At 58.2% G+C, this 21,295-nt stretch overlaps 1 protein-coding gene across 1 annotated transcript in view; it reads left to right on the top strand.

Moving 5' to 3' along the window:
* The window catches only part of EPHA10 (EPH receptor A10), a 33,742-nt gene extending 16,166 nt beyond the window's left edge, over positions 1-17,576 (top strand). The window contains exons 6-17 of the mRNA XM_028513429.2: positions 3,333-3,466; positions 5,007-5,178; positions 7,451-7,559; positions 10,974-11,035; positions 11,188-11,313; positions 12,238-12,423; positions 12,890-12,951; positions 13,184-13,387; positions 13,705-13,854; positions 14,086-14,279; positions 14,898-15,053; positions 15,149-17,576. Of these exons, the coding sequence (XP_028369230.1) occupies positions 3,333-3,466; positions 5,007-5,178; positions 7,451-7,559; positions 10,974-11,035; positions 11,188-11,313; positions 12,238-12,423; positions 12,890-12,951; positions 13,184-13,387; positions 13,705-13,854; positions 14,086-14,279; positions 14,898-15,053; positions 15,149-15,263 (1,670 nt within the window). The 3' untranslated portion in view covers positions 15,264-17,576. The remainder of the gene's footprint in view (positions 1-3,332; positions 3,467-5,006; positions 5,179-7,450; positions 7,560-10,973; positions 11,036-11,187; positions 11,314-12,237; positions 12,424-12,889; positions 12,952-13,183; positions 13,388-13,704; positions 13,855-14,085; positions 14,280-14,897; positions 15,054-15,148) is intronic.
* Positions 17,577-21,295: the final 3,719 nt, after the last annotated feature.

The raw sequence follows: 21,295 nt of genomic DNA, 5'->3' as shown, positions 1-21,295 counted from the left end.
TTGGGTAGTGTGGACATTTTCATGATGTTAATTCTTCCTACCCATGAGCATGGTGTATGCTTCCACTTATTGCTATCTTCTCGAATTTATTTCTTTGATGTTGTATAATTTTTTGAGTACATGTCTTTTACCTCCTTGGTTAAATTTACTCCTAGATATTTTATTTTTGTGATGCAGTTGTAAATGGGATTGTTTTCTTTATTTCTCTTTCTGATAATTCATTATCGGTGTATAAAAATGCAACTGACTCCTGAATGTTTATTTTGTATCCTGCTACTTCGCTGAATTCATTAAACAGTTCTAGCAGTTTTTTTGGTGAAAAAAATATGTAGTATTTTTGTTATGTAGTGTCCCCCTCTCCTCTTCCCTTTCTTTTTTCTTTTTTTGAAATTTATTGGGGTGACATCAGTTAATACAATTCTATAGGTTTCAGAATTTTATAGGTGGTAAGTAGGCACATCCTTACCATCCAGAGCAGAAAATGAATTGTTTCTTCCTTGTAGGTATCTTTTTCAGAGCAAGAGAGCTTTTCGAGAACCATCCTCCCCTTAGCTGATCTCTCCTTTTGTCGGTCAGAGCTGGATTGCAAGTCCGACCCTAATGCAATCGTTGGCAAAGGGAATGAGTGCACACAGGTGTCTGAGCACCATCGGAGTTAACCTGAGTCATCTGGGGGCAGACACTAGACCCTGAATCAAAAGCTGCACTCAGCCATCAGGGGCACGTGGCTGTCGCCCAGGTGTCCAATAGCGCCTGCTGCACTCTTGGCCCCGCGGGGGTGCTGGGTGAATCTCATCACGCATCTGCAGTGGGAGAGCAGGTGCTCAGACTCTCTTTTTAGCTCCATCCTCAGGATTTATGAGGCTTCCATCTAATCTCTGAGGGGCTGAAATGGAACCTTCTCTTCCCTTTGTATCCCAGCCATCTGATGCTGTCAACAAGTGTAGTTTTGAAAAATGACATTCCTAGCCTCCTCCTATCTGCGCCGTCCATCTGTATCTGTAAGGGACTGTGCCACCTCCTAGGGCACTTCATCACCTTGCTCCCCATCGTGCCCTGTCTCTTCTGGGAGCTGCCATGTCTGAGTGGGGGTGGGCTGAGAGGCACTCCACGGGGGGAAGGACAAGCGCTTTTCCTCAAAAGCAACCATGCAGTCGAGCGACGGCTGTGCATTGTCCAGTTGACAAAGACCTTGCTATTTTTTAAGGGTCAGACAGTGGGAGGAGGGATACAGGACCTTTCAAATTATTTTTAGGCTGGGAGGCAATGTCACTCTGTGGGCAGCTTAGCCTGGGGTTCACTACAATTGCACTTTTCAATCGAGTCCCACTGGCTTTATCACGGGCAGAAATAGGCCTCTCCACTCCTCCTCTGCCCTCCCCCGTTCCGGCAATCAGCTGTCAAGAGTAGTTTATAGTGACGTTCTGGGTTTTCGACTCTTTCTGTATCTCTGTTTTAACTGAAATTCAAGAGAAGCCAGAGGTGGAGCTGCTAGACGGATGCCATTCAAAACTGGGAGCCACGTTAACATACTCTTCAAGGAGCGAGCTACGTGTGCCCTGTCCCCACTCCCTGCCCCCCTCACCACCTGCCCTCAACTTCCCTTTAACCCCCTGCAGTCACTAGGGACCTCGCATTGTTAAAGCCAGAGGGCATTTTGAATCATCATCTTACCCCTGTCTCTTCTCAGCATGTGACACTGCTGGCCACTGGCCCCTCCTGTTGGCAGCCCGTATGGAGCACTCATTCTGTGCCAGCATTGTGCTTACGCTCTTCTACTCCTTACTTGATAACATTCTCACAGCAAGCCTGTGAGCTGTCACCATTGTTTCCCTTCTGTGGATGAGGCAACCGAGGCCCTCGCTCGCGGGCCCAGAGCTAATAACCGGGAGAGGTGGGAGAGAAGCTTCTTAAACGTTCTCCTCTGGGGCCTCTGTGACCTCGGTGGCTCTTGGTTTTCCTCCAACCTCTCTGGCTCCTCCTTTTCAATGCCCTCTTCATTTGCCTGCCTCTTTTTTTTTAACTTTCAATACTTTATTTCTTTCAACATGTTTTTGTTGTTGTTGTTGTTCAAGTATAGTTTTCTGCCTTTCCCTCCCCCCCCCACCCCAGCCCTCCCCATGACCGCCTCTTAAATGTTTTTTTTTCTCGGACTTATTTCCTAAAAACTTCTCCTCCTTTCTGGGCAGTCTCATCCCACCACTTTCCGGTGGCTCTTAGGTCTTCACCTTCCTCCCAGACACCTTTTGTGAGATCTGGGATCACCCAGCTGCCTCTCCGGCTTCCTCTCCCGGAACCCCCTGGGCCCCACGCACTGAAGTGAAGTCCTGTCCTTCCACAGTAACCTGGTGTGGGGCCTGTCTCCCCGGCTGAGGCGTGAGTGCCTGTTGGCTTGATTCTTTAACGTTCTCCATTGGCATTACGTTTATTCCTGAGTCTTTTATTCTTTTTAATGTTATTGTAAATGAAGTTTTTTCCTTACTTTCCTTTTCAGACTGTTCGTGGTTAGTATATAGAAATGCAATAGGTGTTTGTGCATTGGTTTTGTGTCCTGCACCTTTGCTGTATTTGTTTATTAGTTCTAACAGGATTTTTGTGTGTGTGTGTGTGGAGTCTTTAGGGTTTTCTCTATATAAGATCATGTCACCTGTAGGCAGAGATAATTTTACTTCTTCCTTTCCAATCTGTTTCTCTTATTTCTTTTTCTTGCCTAATTGCTCTGGCCAGGGCTGCCAATACGATGTTGAAACGAAGTGGCAAGAGTTGACATCCCTGCCTTGTTCCTGATCTTAGAGGGAAAGCTTTCCACCTTTCGCTGTTGAGTAAGATAAGATGTTGGCTGCGGTCTTTCCAGATGTAGCTTTTATTATGTTGAGGTAGTTTCCTTTTATTTCTAGTGTGTTGAGTATATTACCTCTTGACCAGATCATTACAATAGTTAAGTAGCTGGTCTTCCTGCCTCTTGTGCTCTCTAATGTCTCTAAACCACAGAAAATGTAGGAAGAGCCAGACAGGGATTAGAACCAGCCACCGTGAGGGGAGCTAGAGTATAGGGGATGGGCGAGCAGCAGGAGTCCTGGCGCTTTCCCCACTAGGCGCTACTGAAGTGGAGAGCTGTGTGCGGGGTGAAAGGGGCCTCCTCTGCTCTCACTGACCCTACCCCTCAGGCCCCGCCCCTTAGGAGCCTACTACCCCACCCACAGTTGCTTCAGCCTAGCAGCTGTCATCCCTAGCCCCGCCCCCAACCCCCACGTGCCCACCGCTCCAGCCCCGCCCCACAGCCGGCCTTGCCCTGCAGGCCTGGTTAAAAATCGCACATCACTTACTTTCAGGGCCCTGGGAGGAGGATGAGATTCGCAGGGACCGAGTGGAACCCCAGAGTGTGTCCCTGTCCTGGCGGGAGCCCATCCCCGCTGGAGCCCCTGGGGCCAATGGCACAGAGTATGAGATCCGCTACTACGAGAAGGTGAGTCAGGGTCTGGGAGGAACCTGGCACTGCGTGCCCCGTTGCTGTCCCCCTTGCCCACCTGCTTCCTCCTCTCCGCTGTCTCCTCCCAGCAAGAGCCCTCCTCACTTTTCTCTCTAAGCGTTCCCACTGGCCTCCCAAGCGGCCTTCCAGGCTGCATTTCCTTCGTGTCCCTTGCCTGCCGCGGGCTCCTCGGCTCTTCCTCTTTCCCTCCAGTCTCCCCTCGGCACCAGCCACCACCTTCACTCTCACCGCTTCTGCCCTTACAGTTGCGCTTCCAGTTACAGCGCTTACAGTTGACAAAGAGCTTTCTCCAGGGGCAGGTCCGGATTTTGTGTGCCCGAATGGTAGACATACAAATTGGCAACTCTTTTAAGAAAAAAAATGCAGAAATATTACATGATCTCAAATTTTACAAAAATGCGTGACTGCTGGAGCACCTTGCGTGGTCAGGCGCGCACTGGGGCTCGCCGGTGTGTGGGTAAGCGTTTAACAGTTGGCCCTCCAGAACCGTGAATGCGAGTTGTTGCCATAATTTTACTGATAGAAAGGATTTGTAACATCGTTTGACAATAATAGTAAACACGTACAGTGCTCCTGCTGATCCACGCAGCTTTGCTTAGGTAAATCCCAGCTCCACTCCCTCCATGATAAGCAGTCTGGGCTCTGACGCCATCACAATTAGTCGTCAGCCAGTTCGAGGCCCCGGAGGTCCTTCTCCGAGGGCCTGCAGCAGCGGAGGGGCCCCGTGCCGGCAGGAGAGGAGGCCTGCACCCACGCATCCGTCCTTGTGGAACTTGGTGTCCGTCTGTGTCCTGCAACTAGTGTCGTGCTGTCACCGGACTAAGACTGTAGTGCACAGAGGCCTGTTTTCTTCCATGAGGGTCAAGGGTCAGGGAGGAAGAGGAGGTTGATGGGTGAGGCGAGAATTTCTTCCACTTCTTCCTAAGGAGGCGCCCACCGGCCGGAGAGCTTCCTGCTGCAGCAGCAGGAGTGAAACCGAAGTTCAGTTTTCAGTGGGCCGGCCCTCCCCCACACTCGGTGTGGACATCCTACTGCTCCAGCTTCATAAAATTCCAAGTGAAATTTTAATGCATTTCTCAATTATAAATATATATTCACTGTAGAAGTTTAGAAAACACAGAAAATTAAAATAGCCTTACGGAACGTATGATTCAACACGATACGAAGGCGCGGTAAAGAAGTGTAAAGAAGGCCCCAGGGAGGTTCTCCGGGGAAGCCATGCTGAGGAGACCACCCCTGGACGGCACCAGGGCTGTGACCAGAGTGCAGCTTTACAGCCCCTCACCTGTAGTTGACGTCCCAACCAGGACATTTTCTGTAAGTCACCTGGCATCCAAACCCGAGGAAAGGGTTGGGGATCCTTTGGAAGAAGCCCGTGGAGCCCCCCAGGATGACCGGAGTCAGCTTCTTCCAGCCAAGGGTACCCTCCTCTCTCCCTATTCCTGCCCCCCATCACTGTCCCAGGAGCGTGGTGCTGGCCCGGGGCCTGGGCCTCATTTCTTGGTCTCCCCCTCAGGGTCGGAGTGAGCAGACTTACTCCACAGTGAAGACAGCCGCACCTGCGGTCACCGTCACCAACCTGAAGCCAGCGACACGCTACGTGTTTCAGATCCGGGCGGCTTCCCCAGGGCCCTCTTGGGGGACCCAGGGCTTCAGCCCCAGCATCGAAGTGCAGACCCCAGGGGAGGGTGAGTGAGCTGTTGACCTGTGCTGGTGGACCCGGGCAGGGAGAAGCCGGGGCCGGGGATGGGCGGGAAGGGTGACCATCTGTGAAATGAAGGGAGCCTGCGAGAGTGTGAGACAGACTTCACCGAAGGTCGGGCCGTGGCAGAGCTTGACTGCGGCAAGCAACAAAATGAGAATTGGACACTTTCAGTGGTGAACTGGGTGGTGTGTGAATAATCTCTCAGTAAGGCTGTTACCAAAACGAAACAAATCAAACGCTGAACATCAGATACCCTGATCCTGAAACTGCTCTGGCTTCTCCACAGCACTGCTCTACCACCCCCCCCCCCCCCCCCGCTTCGCTCCCCCGCCCTCTTCTCCCCCCACCCCCGAACTCCCTTTCTGGATGCAGGGAGAGCATTCAGCTTCCTCTTTTGTCGTTTCTCCTGCTGCTAACCCAGCCCTCGGGGTCTCACCTCTATCTATCCCAAGCAGCTCATGAAAGTATTTTCCTGGACAAAGGCAGTTCCCCCTAAGAGGCATTCTGGCACCAGCTGTCAAGATAATAATTCTCTCCAACCTGCTACATGAGTCTAATCCAAGATAGGAAGAGCCCCGAGCCCAAAGGGAGGTGGAGATAAAATGTTGGGGGAGTCTGAGTTCTGGGAAGGGAGACAGCACTTCTTGCTCGGCTGCCCGTCTGTGCCAGACCCCAGCCAGGTGCTGGCGAGAGGAGATTAGAGCTATGGTCTCCAAGGCTGGGGAGCATGTGGGTGTGTGGGGATGGGCGGGGAAGGCATTTTGGATAGAGGAGGCCACCTGAACAAAGGCTCATGAATTTGGCTGGAGTGAGTGTGCGTGTGGGGTGGGGGCGGGGTGCAGGGGCTAAGGACTTCCACTCATTTGGTGTTTTTTTGGTTAGCAGCTATTGCTCAGCTCCCCAGCCTCCTTTGCTGTGGCCCTGGCTGGGACAGGGAAGGGTGGGGTAGGGGGGCGGGCCTCCTAAGCTGTACAGCATGTTTTCCAGCGAGCTGTGACCCCAAATCAGGGTTGTGATGAAAGACCAGCGTTCAACACTCTGTTGTTCCTTAACAAATTGCCCCCAAAACTTAGCAGCTGAAAAGAAACGTCTGTTATCGTTGGTTGTTTTTGTGGGTCAGGGGTAGGGGTGCAGCTTAACCAGGTGCCACTTGACTCAGGGCGTCTCACAAGGCTGCCATCAAGGGGTCCAGATGACTGGGGTTGCAGTCATCTCGGGGCTTAACTGGGGGGGGACTCTGTCCCCTGCTCAGGGTCTCGCTGGCTCTGATGGAGGCAGGCCTCGTGGGCCTCTCCACAGGTCTGCTCGTAACACAGCCAGTAGATTCTTGTAGAGACTGAGAGTGAGCGAGAGGGCACCCAAGACAGAAGCCAGTCTCTTGTGACCTAATCTTGGAAGTGATATCCCATCACTTTTGCTGTGTTCTGCGAAGGCTTCTGGAGGAAATGACCGTTCCGCTCATTTCTCCATTTCTGTTTTCGTTCTATGGTTAAGTTTTTGTTTCTGTCTTTCCCAGTGGTTGGCACAGTCCTCTAGGGCAGGGATTCTGACTCATTCATTGCCTTCTCCCCAGTGCCAGGGGGTTACTGTTGGACGGATGGATGGATGGATGGATGGATGGACAGATGGATGGGGCCGAGAGCCCGGGGTCCTCTTGACCTCTCCCTCGGTGAAATAATCCGGAGCAGAGGCTTTGGGGATCCAATTTAGATTTTAGGTTCATTATTTATTAGCTGTGTGACCTTGAGCAAACGACACAACTTCCCTCCGTGTCAGTTTCCTCAGCTGAAACGCAGAGACAGTAACACCTCACTGGCTTGTTGTGATGAAGACGTAGGAGCATTCCGTTAAGGCACATGGCACAGTGCCTTGAATGGAGTAAGGGTGCATCAAATGTTTACTTTTATTATAATTGCTGGGGAATAGTCTCACTTGGTGCTTGGGGAGCTCAGACAAGAGGCCATTCCCCCTGCAGGGCCACCCTAAGTCTCTCATTGTCCAGCTGAAAGGCAAAAAGGGAGTCCCAGGCCTGTTCGTCTGGACCCCTGCTCCTGTCTCTCAGAGCTGGGCTGCGGGGGGAGGCGCCCTGACCCCAGGTGATGAGGAAGCTCCAGGTGCCGCTGGGTTTGGTTGGACTGCCTCCACCCCTCCGCTGCTGGGGGGCAGAGGTGCTGCGGGAACCCTGCTGTGGGCTGAGGACACTTACCCAGCAGCCCGGTCCTCTGCCAGCCTCAGACCCCTGCTTTTCCTCCCAGCTGCCTCAGGCTCCAGGGACCAGAGCCCCGCAGTGGTTGTCACCGTGGTCACCATCTCAGCCATCCTTGTCCTGGGCTCTGTGATGAGCGTGCTGGCCATTTGGAGGAGGTAGGTGGCTGGTCCCAGCCTGGCTGACCTCTGGTGAGGCGTGTCCCTGTGCTCACAGGCACCTGTATCTATGCCAGCATTTGTACACATGCAGGTTTGCACACGCAGGTCTGCACATGCAAGCACACTGCTGTATAGATACAGGCAAGGCTAGCATAGTCCCAGCCCCTCCCCCACTCCCTGCTCCTGCGGCAGCCAGCGCTGCAGCTAGCTCAGCCGCTCTGGGATGAAGGGGATTTAGCTCCTTAACTCATTAAATGTCAGAAGGCATCACTGAGGATGGAATCAAGCTGTGGCTGTTCCAGTGTGATTAGGATTCTCCTGAGGCACTCAGAGGCCCCCAGCCCCTGCCCCCAAGGGGTCCTGAGGCCCTTGAACGTGGGCAAAGGGAAGAAAGGCATTAATTGTGTTGTGTGTATGTGGGTGGGAGGGAGAGGATGGGGGGTGCGGGGCTCATAAACCAGAAACCCCCCAACCCCCAGCAGAAGGAAGCTTGCAGGAGAGTGGGCAGAGAAAGGGGAAAGATGTGGCTCTTGAGTCTGGCTCAGAGAAGATTCCAGCCCTTTTGCACACAGCAGAAGCCTCCTGGCACAGACTCCCCAGGCACGTACCAGGGTGGGGCTGAGCTCGGAAGGTCTGAGGCCTCGGAGATTCTGTGTGCAGAGGGCTGGAGTTCGGGGACGGAGAGACACAGGCCTGAGAGCCACGCGTCAGCACCGGAACTGCCTTCGGGCTGGAGGGACAGTGAGCCTTCATTGGGCACTGATCGCCTTTGGATGAGGCACAGAAAGTGACAGGTGGAGGGGACCCAGCTCCACCTGGGCCGGGGAAGCAAGAGGGCAGGGCAGGAGGAGCAGGCTCCTCCCTCACAGAGCTGTGGCTCCTGTGTTGGGCCTGTTGGGAAAGCTGCCATGGACAGAAGCCTAGAGCACTGTGTCCTGGCGGTGAGTCTGGGGGCTCAGCGAGGCTGAAGGAGGAAAGGGGAGAGAGGTGAGCGGGGAGCACCTCCCTGGGGAGACGCTGCAGCCAGCCGGAGCAGCCGCCTGGGAGTGCCCGGAGACAGATGTACTAGGCAGGCAGAGTGAGCTGGGGGTGACGGTGCGTTTCAAAACCTGCTCAAGGTCAAGCGGCAGTGAGGTGGGGAGCACCAGCTGGTTTGTGCTGATTGAGGGGCCTGGGGGCAAACTCCTCCAGCAGGCAAGCGACAATGTGGCAGACCTCCACGTCTCTGCCACGAGCCCCTCCTCTCGGGGCTCTGCGACCCTTGCTCTGGGCCATGGTCCCCTCCCCTCCATCTCCCTCCTCCGTCTATCCTGGCTCACCCTGCTGGAGGGTGTCTTCCAGGGGAAGCTGCTCATTTTCTCTGCCGTGCCTCCATCCGCTCAGCCTGTCTCCCTTCCCTTCATTTCCACCACCCCTCCTAAATGTCCCCCCCGCCTCCGGGGAGGTCCTGCCACCATGCTGAGTGACTAGTGCAGCTTGCTTGGATGACCAGTCTCTGGGTTCTTGGACGTCTTTATTCCCAAGGACCTTCGCTTCTGTTCCCCCTCTCCCTCCCTCTCCTGTATCCTGACAGTGACACGGTCACCACCCCAAATATTGAGCCGCTTCTCCTTTTGCCCTGCAGCCTCCCTGTCCCTGCAGCTTGTTCCCTCGGCCACCTCCGCTGCCCTGCTCTTCAACGGCACCACCGGCCCCTCGCCCTCTCCCCACCAGGTCTGCGCACCTGCCTATCTATCTCCACAGCCACCCTCTTCCTCCCGTTGTTCCAGAGGAGGCGCCTTCCTCCTACCTCGGACCCGAACCCACTCCCTGTCACAACCCAGGAACTTGTACTGTTTATAATGTCCCTCCCCCCACGTGACACTTCTAACACACACTGAGGGCTTAGCATGGGGACCCGGCCCGCAGCCCAGGCATGTGCCCTATCTGGGAATCGAACCAGCGACCCTTTGGTTCGCAGGCAGGTGCTCAATCCACTGAGCCACACCAGCCAGGGCTATCCTGACTTTAATAAAGAGAAAACTGAGCCACTCAGTCCCGCAGCTGCCGAGGGGAGGAGCCGGGAAGCAGGTGGGTGCTGTCAGGCTCCAGAGCAGACGCTGTTAGAGCCCCGCCTGCGTGACCACACCCTTCTGTGTGGCAGACAGCCCTCCTGCCCTCTCCCGCTGGCATCGAACCCGGACCACCTCCCTCCAACCTCCTTCAGTCCCCCTTCCTCCAGCCTTCCCTGGACCCCTGCTCCGTCTCTTCTTTCCTTGGTTCCTGTGATATCAGCACCCAGATTCCCCTTTACTTCCCTTTGACTTCCCTGGTGGTTCTTCTGTGACCTCCTTGGCTTCCCTTTCTCCTGCCCAGTCTCTAAATGCTGCGGGTCCTCAGACTCGTTCCTGGTCCCACTTCTCACATCTCCTGAATGTGCATGTCCAGAGCAGACACGCACACACCCTGCTCCCTCCTCGCTGGCCCTCCCTGCTTGCCCCGTAGGCCCTGCAAACTCAACTGTCCACACATGCGCTTTCCACCCCCCACCCTGGTCTTGGTAAATGGTAGCACCACCCACTCTGCTGGGCAAGCCTTCTCCCTCTCCCTTTCTGCCTTCTAGCCATCTCCAAGCCCTGTGGCCCTGTCACCTAAGTGTCTGAGTCCTCTCCATGGTCACCCCACAGCCTGAGCCTGAGCTACCGCCACCGCTGGCAGGGACCACAGCAGCAGCTGGGATGATCTTTCTAAAATGCAAATGGCGTCACGGGGGGCGGGGGAGGGGGAGACGCCCCTGCTCAGAATCCCCTCTGGGCTCTCCTCTGCTAGGAATGAAAGCCAAGCCTTTATCTGGGCCAGCAGGGCCCGGCCTCAGGGGGCCCAGATGCCAGCCTGTGGCTTTGCAGATTGCCCTGCAGTCCTTTGGTCCCACAGCTGCCTCTGCCTCAGGATGTCATCCTGGTGACCCCCAGAAGGGTTCAGGGCCGTGTGTGGGGTTCCACAGCGCACAGCCCTTCTCCTTTGGCCCTGTGAGTGGGCCGTGGCTGCCTCTCGGTACTGGTGCTTCTGGCCAGACCCCACGCTGCCCCTGTGTGCGAGGGGTGGGCTTGCCTGTGTTGTTCGCATGCAGCGGGGTGGGAGGGGGCAGCTGGAGCTTCAAGTCAGGGGTGCAGATTTGGGCACCTCCGAGTAGCAAGAAGGTGCACCGTGTCTCAACGTGAGGGCCCCTGGGCATGCTGCTGGGGGTGAGCGGTCAGGCATGGCACTAGGATTACCTGTGTATTTGCTGGGTTCAAACCAGCAAAACAAGAAGGTCCCTCCCCTGGGGCACAGACCTCGTCCTTTTGAAGAGGTGCCACCCTGGGTGCTGGTGACATGGAAAGGGCTGGGATAGCCTGGCTCAAAGAATGACTGCACCCCCCCACCCCCCAGGCCCTGCAGCTATGGCAAAGGAGGTCGGGACACCCACGATGAGGAGGAGCTGTATTTCCACTGTGAGCTGTCTGGGCCTGGCTTGGGGAGGGGCGGGCGCCCCCCCCACACTTCACTCCTCATCCCCCTTGCTTGCTGCCATTGCACAACCCCACCCTCCTGCCAGGGAAGCCCCCTTCCTCAGAACCACCTCTCTCTTTCCCTGTGTTCCCAGTCAAAGTCCCGACACGCCGCACGTTCGTGGACCCCCAGAGCTGTGGGGACCCACTACAGGCTGTTCATCTGTTTGCCAAGGAGCTGGATGCAAAGAGCGTCACAGTGGAGAAGAGCCTGGGAGCAGGCAAGCTGGGCATCCAGGGAGCCTGGTCCCCGCAGGGGCGGGGTGGGGGATGCCCTGCCTGTGCCTCAGCCCCGCCCACTCCAGAAGTCCCACCCTGCCCCACTCTGATTCTGGAAGCCTGCCTCCACCCCAAGTCCCGCCCCAGCCCCCATTCTAGAAGCCCTGCCTTCACCCCTGTCCCCACTCTGCCCAGGAAGCCCCACCTCCACGTCAGGCTGCACCTTCACCACCCAGGCTCCAAGGTAAAGGGATGGCGGACGGCTCCGTGACCCTGCTTTCCTACCTTCTCCCGGTCCCCAGGGTCACTGAGATCTCCCCGTACAGGCCCCTTCAGAGCCGGCCTCTGCGGGCTGCCGCTGCACAAGTTTCAGAAAGGCCTTCCTGGGGCAGTGGGGAGGGGCTCTGCAAGCCTGGGGGCCAGACACCCCTGAGCTTTACTTCTGGCTCTGTCACTAACTAGCTGCGTGGTCGGGACACTTCCCTCTTCTGCTCTGAGCCTCAGTTTCCCGTCTGTGAAATGGGCCTGATATCTGCCTCGGACGAGCTGATATGGGGGCTTCGCAGGCTCGGGGCTCAGCTTGGCTCACAGTGGGCGCTCGGCCCCTCACGGTCATCTCCTGGCTTGCTTCTTCCTGTCGGCACACCCTCGGCCCCTGTGCTCAGAGCAGGCAGCCACTTTCACCAGGAGCCAGACGCTAAGCCCTGACACTGGGCAGGAGCCAGGGAGGGGCAGTGTGGCAGAGTGGATGCCATCACCACCCTTCCTGGGTCACACTGGGCTGCAGTAGCCTCTGATGCGCTGGCATACGCAGAGTCCTCTCTCTGAGGCTCTGCATCCTCCCGCTGAGGCAGGTGGGAGGATCCAGGCCTGTCTGGCCAAGGCAGCGGCCCGCAGGGGTGTGTCTGAGGTGCTGTTTCCCACAGGGCGGTTTGGGGAGCTCTGCTGTGGCCGCCTGCAGCTCCCTGGCCGCCAGGGGCTCCCCGTGGCCGTGCACACGCTGAGGGAAGGCTGCTCCGATGCCCAGAGGCTCAGCTTCCTGGCCGAGGCCCTCACCCTGGGTCAGTTCGACCACAGCCACGTCGTGCGGCTGGAGGGTGTGGTCACCCGAGGTAGGCCCTGTGCTCCACAAGCACAGGGGTGAGGATGACAGGGCGGGAGGCGGGGTGCCCTGTGCCCTGAGGCCCTTTCCTTAGCCAGGAGAGGGAGCCCCAAATGCCCAGCATGGAGGGAAGGTCTCAGCTTTTCTTCACTGACTCAGGGTGGCCCCTCTGACCCTGAGCGACAGTTCTGACTTGAGGTGACACTCTGTGGAGGGATGGCTTGGACCCTGGGTGATCTTTCTTAGCAAACTTATTGCAGCTCCTGACCTTGGCCTTTGTCCGCCTCCTCTTTTGTCCTTCAGTGTGGGGGGTCCTGGGTCCGGAAGGAGGGTGGCACTATTAGGGGAGTGTGGTCTTAGTTCCGGCTGTCTAGGCCCAGGTCAGGGCCAAGGTCAGGGCCCAGGTGGGGGGCACGTGTCCGGCGGGCGGGGAGCAGACAACTCAGCCTGTGTGCGTCTCCCGTCCCTGGGCACAGGAAGCACCTTGATGATCGTCACTGAGTACATGAGCCTTGGGGCCCTGGACGGCTTCCTCAGGGTGAGTGGTGTGGACCCTGGGGGTGGAAAGGACCTTCTTATTTTTGGCCCCTTACTCTTCTCTCGGTCGGGACTTGGAGTCAGCATCATTCCCCGAGAAGGCGCCCGCTGGCCAGGCCGGCCGGCTGGGTCACAGGGCAGGCCGAAGCCTGGCGGGGGCGGCGTGACTTTCCTGGTGCAGCCGCAGGGGAGCGGGCGTGCAGCCCTGGCCCCCATCTCCCCCTCTCCCTCAGCGGCACGAGGGCCAGGTGGCGGCTGGGCAGCTGCTGGGGCTGCTGCCTGGGCTGGCGTCGGCCATGAAGTATCTGTCGGAGATGGGCTACGTTCACCGGGGCCTGGCCGCCCGCCGGGTGCTGATCAGCAGTGGCCTTCTCTGCAAGATTTCCGGCTTCGGGCGGGGACCTCGGGACCGGGCAGAGGCCGTCTACACCACCATGGTGAGGAGTCCTTTCCCCCAGGCAAGCCTGCTCCTCTGTTTCCCACCAGACTGCCCGGGAGTCCCTGCTGCCCCACTTCCGGCCCCTGCCCTGCGGCGGTGGCGGTCACTGCCCCCGCCCTGCCCCTCCACCCAGTTGGTCCCGAGTAAATGCCAGTGTGGACACCACCTTGTGGTCAGCCTGTGCCCCTCCCCCTGCTGTGCAGCTGGGAGGGTGGTGGGTGGGGCTCCATCTGGGACCCTGTGGGGAGGGAAACCTGGGGGTCGCCTCTCCCTGCTGCGCCTGACCTGCCTGCCCGCCCGCCTGCCTGCCCACAGAGTGGCCGCAGCCCGGCGCTGTGGGCTGCCCCCGAGACCCTTCAGTTCGGCCACTTCAGCTCTGCCAGCGACGTGTGGAGCTTCGGCGTTGTCATGTGGGAGGTGATGGCCTTCGGGGAGCGGCCCTACTGGGACATGTCTGGCCAAGACGTGAGTGACTGGTGGCTCCAGCTCCTTGCCTTCTGACCCTCTTGCCCTCTGACCTCAGCCCCCAGTTCCCTGCCCCTTGGCTTTCTAGCCCCGGGTTCCTCTTCACCGTTCGTTTGTTTCTCGTCCCGCCTGCCTACCGCTGGCGTCTCCCCGGGGTGGGGGGTGCACGCGCGCATGTGTGTTGGGAGGATGTAAGGCCTCCTGCCTGCTCTCCTCACCCCCACGGCCCAGGTAATCAAGGCCGTGGAGGATGGCTTCCGGCTGCCGCCCCCCAGGAACTGCCCCTCCGCCCTGCACCGACTGATGCTTGACTGCTGGCAGAAGGACCCAGGTGAGCGGCCCAGGTTCTCCCAGATCCACAGCATCCTGAGCAAGATGGTGCAGGACCCAGAACCCCCGAAGTGCGCTGCAGCCGCCTGTCCGAGGTATATTCCCACCTTGCCCCAACCACGGCGGGTACGCTGACCTCTCCCCTGCCCTTGGGGGCCTCCCTCAGGCCCCAGTACAACGGCCCTGTCCCTCCCACCCCACTGGTCCTGGCATGACTGCTCGCCAGCTGCCCCAGGTAGATCTAATACTCCCACCTGCCTGAGGCTCATGGAAGCTTCCATCCATCTTAGCCACTTTCACTTGTCCTGGATTTTGCTCACATATCCCAGGCACAGTGACTGTTGGATCCATATATGTGGTAGTAGTCCTAACTAATTCACAGTTCCAGTAAATAAAACGTGTGAAATTAGTATAAGTTGTCCCAAATTACGGGCTGCCTCCCAAACTGTCCTGGGTGTGTCCTGCCCCCAGACTGTTCCAGACACCCCTGGTACATTTGGCCGGCTCGGGTGCAGCCTGCTCCCCACCTGCCTGAGTGTGCCGGGCACGCCGAGCGCACGCCTGCTCTGAGAACACGTAGCGCCTGTGTGAGCCAGGCCTGCCCGGGGTCCCAGTTGCCTCCTGTCCTTTCGCAGCTGGCCTGTCCTCAGGAGAGGGACTGGGTCTGGGCAGCAGATCCCTGCTGTTAACTGGCCACTGCTCCTCTGCCCCAGGCCTCCCACCCCCCTGGCGGACCGTGCCTTCTCCACCTTCCCCTCCTTTGGCTCTGTGGGTGCATGGCTGGAGGCCCTGGACCTGGGCCGCTACAAGGACAGCTTCGCTGCGGCTGGCTACGGGAGCCTGGAGGCCGTGGCCGCCATGACCGCGCAGTGAGTCTGGGAACCTGGGGGCCCTGTCCAGGCAGAGGGAGGGAGAGCAGAAGGTGGGGTTGAGCCGGCGGGATCTGACCAGTCCATCCACGCAGGGACCTGGCAAGCCTGGGCATCTCGTCGGCGGAGCATCGGGAGGCCCTCCTCAGCGGGATCGGCACCCTGCGGGCACGAGTGCTCCAGCTGCAGGGCCAGGGTGTACAGGTGTGAGCAGCTCTCACTCTTCCCCAGGGGGCTCAGACGCAGCCGGACAAGCCCCTGGGCAAGCTGCATTCCACTCGTGGGGAAGTGAGCTCCCTTCCTCCACCTGGGGCCGGTTCCCCCATTTCACTGCCCACTCCTCCCACTTTCCCCAGCCTGAACGCCTTGGCTGACTCAGCCCCCCTGGAGAGGGCCCTTGACAGAACAGCGGGAGGAGAAGCAGGGTCTGAGACACTGAGGTGGGGCTAGGTGGGGAGGAAAGACGTAGCTTTAAATCACCGGGCTCCTGCCCTTCTGTCTTCCGCATTCACTGGGGCGCTGGGGCCTGACCCCCGACCCTGCAGACCCCTGGGCCAGCAGGCAGTGCACGTCCCTGCTGGGCTGTCAGTGGGCCCAGCAGTGAGCACAGCTGCCTGGCAGCTTATTGTGGAGGGGCCTGCAGGGGCAGGGTCCTCAGCTCCTGGTGCTGGGGCTCAGCCCTGTCTGGGCATTGGTCCCGAGGCCCAGGCAGCAGAGGTGGTGCTGAGCTCAGGGGTCTCGGTTTCTGCCTCCCTTGCCGTTGGGCTGACAGCTCAGGGTGAGGGTCCCGGCGGCGGGGCCACGCAAGGTCCTGGTGCTCCCTGAGGCCCCACTGGCCTCCCCTTTGCATTCCTTTTGTAAACTCGCTGGCTGGACTCCTGGGAGGGACACGAGGGGAGATGTCTTCTCCCCCGGGGGACCCCAGAGTGTGTTGTCCAGCCTGGGGGGATGGTGACAGAGAGACTCTCAGAGACGGACCTTCTCTCTCTGGTGGGTCCAGTGCTCACTGTACGGGTGGGGGAGCCTGAGACCCAGTGAGGAGCCAGGACCAGGCCTGGGGCAGAGCCAGCTCGCCCAACTCCCTGCCCAGGGGTGAGGTCGGCTCTGGAGGGAGGCCTTGGTCCCGCTCTGGGACACCACCACTCTTTCCCAGGGGATCCAGGGCCACTGTGAGGGGAGCCCCGGGGAGGTGCCCCATCCCTGGCCACCACCCAGCCTCCTTGGAGCACCTCCCCCGCTCCGGCTTCTGCGGGCCTCAGACGGAAGTGGGCGCACTGAGCTGGCTCCAGAATTCCTTGCCCAGAAGGGCTCCCCCAAGCCGTGGTGATGACGAGACCGCACTTTCCTAGGACAGGAGAAAGGCAGCCGGATCTGGATAGGGCCATGGGGGCTGTCTTTCCAGTGTGCTTCCGGCACGCCTCTCCGGGTTTGGCTGTGGTGGGTGGGCTGGGCTGGGCTGGAAGGAGGAGCCGAAGGCTGGAGGAACGGGGTGAATGAGACACAGAGCCCGCCCTCCGGGGGCTTAGGCCAGGTGGGGTGATGATCTCAGACACCATGGGAGACCTCGGGTCTGTGGGCTGGGGGGCTAGGGCGGCCACTGGACCCTCTTGATCTGTGTATGTGGAGGGTTGTCTGGAGAGGCTCCTTGGCTGAGAAGCCAACTCGGAAGTTGAACAGGGCCTTCAAGGTGGGGCAGGATGAAGTCGTGAATGGGTGAAGTCGTCAGCAAGCCCTGACGGAGGGCCCGGGCCAAGATGGGGTCCAAGCAGAGCAGCTAACGGGAGCTGGAGCCCAGGGGCCGAAAGACGCAGTGGGTCTCTGGGGAGCACCCCCTGGAGGGGGGGGATGGTGCCTCACAGCAGTGCCTTCGGCAGGGCCCGGCAGCTCTTCTCTCCTTGGGCCCCCCTCCCGTCTTCCTGTTTCCTGGGCCCCGGCCCCAGCTCGGTGACTCTGGAGGTACTGGGGGAGACCCAGGTACTGCCTCCATCTTTGACAGGGCTAGAGGGCCCCGTGCCAGGTGTCCTTCAGGCTCCGCGCCCCGGACCCTTGCCCCTGGGAAGCCTGGAGAGGACATGGCGTGAGGGCCAGCGTCCTGTCTCGTGGGAGGGGAGCCTCAGCTCCAGCTGCAGTCCCAGCAGTCATGCTCTGAAGGTCAAGTCCCTGCCCCACCAGCTGCTCTGCAGAGGGGCTGCCGTCGGCAGGACTTCGGTGTCCAGGGTAGACCTCCCTCCGCTGGAGCGAGGTCCCAGAGTCCTGAGGGGCCCGGCCTCGGCTCCCCGCACGGGTGCTAGTGTGATGCGAGCCGGTGGCTCTCCGGGCGCCCTCTACAGATCTATTTTTATATGGAACTTACTCGCTGGACAGCGGGAGGGGCCTGCAACTCCCCCCCCACCCCATACGCTGTCTGGGCCCACCCAGGGAGGGGAGGGGCCGGTTGGGGAGGTGGTTCCTTTGATTCGTGCTGGAGATGTTTTTATAATTTTGGGTTCTATATGCAGGACAAAGTAATAAAAACTTGTCTGTGATATGGTGCCTCTTTCACTGACAGTCGTTTCACCATTGAGTAGTGTGTGTGGGAGGGTTCCTACCCCCGCCCCAAGGTGGGGGGTCTCCAGACTACGGGTCTGAAGTCTCGCTGCATAGAGACTAATTCGGCTGCCCCTGCCACAGAAGGCCCCCAGTCTAGCGGGGGGGGGCATATTTAGGAAACATCACAGGACAGTGTGGTCAGGGTCACCATGGGGGTGAGCACGAGGTAGCCTGGGGGTGTAGAGAAGGATGCCACCCAGTGTGGGAGCAGTAAACCAAAGAAGGCTTCCCAGAGGAGGGAGCACTCGGGCGGTGGTGCCATCCCCTGAGGTAGACAGTGTGTGGGGAGGGAGCAGCGGGCTGGGCAGGGATGCAAGGGGAGGTCAGGAAATGACTAGCTTGGTTCTGGATGTGATTTGAGATCTTGTGGGAGGCGCAGGCAGAGATGTCTAGGAGACGGGCAGATGCTTGGGCTGGAACTCGGCGCAGGTGTGAGCTGGAGGCAGAGCTTTGAGGGTCATCAGCTCGCAGGTGGGGGTGGAAGCCACGGGGAGAACGAGGTTGCCCTGGGCCACCGATGGAGGAAGAGGAGCTCCAGGGGCACTCTGACTTTGGGGGGCAGCTGGATAAAGAGGAGCAGAGACAGAAGCTGAGGAAGCAGTGAGAAGCCAGGCTGGAGTCATGCCACTGAGCCAGAGGCAGAGTGAGTTTTGGTGTGAAATGCAGAGAAGCCGGGCGAGAAGAGCGGCTGTCGGGGTGGGCGTGCTCCCGCAGTTCTAGAGGCTGGAAGTCCGGGGCCGAGGTGTCGGCAGAGTCTGTTCCTCCTGAGGACTCAGGGAGGGACCTGCCCCAGGCCTCCCTCCTTGGCTTGTGGGCGGCTGTTTCCTTCTGGTGTCTGTGTGTCTGCATGTCATCTTCCCTCCGTGTCTCTGTGCCCAGACTTCCCCGTTCCCCTAGAAGGGCACCGGTCACGTCGGACCAGTCCACATCGGCCCACCCCGATGGCCTCATGTTAGCCTGGTGACATCTGTAAACACCGTGTCTCCAAATCCAGTCAAGTTCTGAGGTATCAGCGGTTAGGGCTTCATATGAATTTTGGGGAGCACAGAATTTAGCCCATTGCAGTGACCTTAACTGAGCTGGCAGAAGCCAGGTGAGAGGATTGAGTTTGAGGGGCTACCAAGGGCAGAAGAGTGGGGCAGGGGTGTGGGCTGAGGAGTGCTGGCACCCCACTGGAGCCCTCACGCACGCACATGTCGTGCGCACACGCATCACACACACACACACACTTGTACCCCATGAGCCCTTGCTGTCCTTGGTCGGCTCTCTTAGTGCTTCTGCTCAGCCTGGCTGGGCCATTTGTGTTCATAGCGTGGAGAAGGTGTCTTATTTATCTGCTTAGTCCTGGCCACAGAAAGTGGTTAGTGATGGGAGGGTGGCAGGAGTGGCGATCAGCAACTGTGCTCAGAGCCCACTGGGCATCAATTCCCTGGGGCAGACGGAGACCCAGCCCTTTGGTAAGGCAGGCTGGAGCGTGCTGCTCACCACGTTCCTTCGAGCCTGAGACGCCATGCATGGGGGGGGGTGTGTGAGATGCACCATGCAGTCATGCATGTCCCAGCCAATTAAACCACATCATGCCATGTGCCTGGAAGATGCATCCCCCCCTCAGAGATACTAAAAATGTGTAAAACGCACATCTTTGATAACTGACATGTGGTATACTGTGGACAGAGTGCATTTCCCATCATTCCCCTGAATTAGACCCACCAGTCCCAGGCTGAGCCAGAGATGCACATGTCAGCCCCACCCAGCTTCCTGCATGATGGGGGGCAGACCAGGGTGCCCCCTTCTTGCAGGCAGGCAGACCTGTGGGAAGCTAGAGGTTATCCCTCTGCCTCCCAGTTCTGTTAGATAAGTCACTTCTCCCCCGCCGCCGAGTGGAGGGATGAATGAGTGGGCTGGAGACGTCAGGCGTGTTGCTCTGCAGAGGTCTGTTGCCTTAGAGGCAGGCAGCCAGAGAGTGGAGGACCCCTTCCCCACTAACACGTAACACAATGCCTGGCACCCAGTAGGCCCTCACTAAATGGTATCAGCAAGTTGTGAGGCACCGGGTAGATGTACAGTATGCAGCTGGGAATGGAAATGCACTTCTCTAGGCAGGGAGGCCGCCGACCGGTCTGACAAGGTGTTTATCTGCTCATTCAGTGCTGAGCAGAAGCACCTGCCAGGCGGTCGGCACCGGGAACGTAAGGAAGCCTAATGCGGGAGTCGGTTAAGTAAAAAGCATGAGAGGCACAGCCGTGGGGATAAATCCTGGGCATGGTGGAGTCCACTGGAGGGCTTTGCCTGACCTCGTCCTTGGGGAGGTGTGAGAAGGCCCCCAGGGGAAAACCAGGTAGTGAGTCCACTGTCCATATTAACCAGTGACTGAGTTCTAGGCTCAGTTCCTTACGTGAGCCCCATCACACTGCCCAGGACGTGAAGAAAACTCCTTACCACATGCCACACTCTCTGAATCTCTTTGTCCCCTTTGCCATGAAACTTGAGTGTCTGCCAGTATCTTGAGAAACCCTGCTAGCCTCTCAGGATGCTCCCCACCCCTTGTGAGCAGTGGGCCCCCCAGGCTCTTGGGGCAAGGGACAGAAGTCAGAAACTCCTTCTGCTCGTGGACTACCTCGTGGTGCCTGCCAGCATCTGGTGAATAGATCCTGGGTGTCTCAAGTCTCTCGTGCACGTGAAAAACTAAAACAACCAAAACCAAGTTTGTTTCTCACAAACATCTCCCATCCCCTCCCAGTTAGGGTCCTTCTTGCCCGCTCTCCTTTTACCACCACACTCGTCCTTGGCAGTCGGCTGGGGCGCCGTCAGGAGAGTGCAGACCAGTGGGTTTGCTGGCATGACCTTTGCATCGGATTTGAAGGGGTGTCTCCTTGGAGACTGTCGTCTGCATCCATCCTGATGCCTGTTGGCACACTGTGACACACAGCGTGTGCTTGCGGGCACTGCCAATATGGGCCTGGGCTTTTCCTAGTGTCCTGGTGCCCAGGGCATGTTATGTCATCCTCCATACCCATCGTCTGAGGGTCAGAAAACACCGACTAGAATAGATGCTACTATCAACTGTGGGAAAGATGATAGTCAAGTGTGGAAGGTGAGCGGTGTGGGTTACAGTGGTGGGAAGCGGGTGCCGGGGAGACGGGGCTTGTGGTCTAGGTGAGGCGATGCAGGTGGGGAGGATGAGGGGCTGGGCGAATGCCTAATGCTGCGAAGGGCCAGGAGAGGACACCTCAGCCAGAGCAAACTGGGTTCCAGACTCCCATTAAGTGGGAGTTCGATGTGCACCCCGGTTTTGATCAACCCGTGTCTCTCACTCCTTCCATTTCTGAAGCCACATGAGTTACCTACTGTTCAATCTTCAGCACATATGTGTCGTGCTCTATTTTAGCTATGGATCCACAGCTATCGCTGTGTGAAATTAGAGGAGGAAAGTATTTATCAGGGCTCGTGCACACGCGGACTGAGACACACTCTTTTTCAGGGGCATCAGAGACGCCGTGGTAAGCTTTGTATTGGTCACGTGAACTCATTGTCGTTGGCACAGAGGGGGATGGTGGTTCCTTTGAGCTAAAAGATGTGCTGCGAATAAATGATGCTTATGTGATATCACATCACACACCCCCCAAGAAGTAGCTCTTCCTGTGAATTAATTT

Source organism: Phyllostomus discolor, chromosome 5 (genome assembly GCF_004126475.2).
Source record: "Phyllostomus discolor isolate MPI-MPIP mPhyDis1 chromosome 5, mPhyDis1.pri.v3, whole genome shotgun sequence".
Classification (NCBI taxonomy): domain Eukaryota; kingdom Metazoa; phylum Chordata; class Mammalia; order Chiroptera; family Phyllostomidae; genus Phyllostomus; species Phyllostomus discolor.
This window is presented reverse-complemented; position numbering and strand designations above follow the sequence as displayed.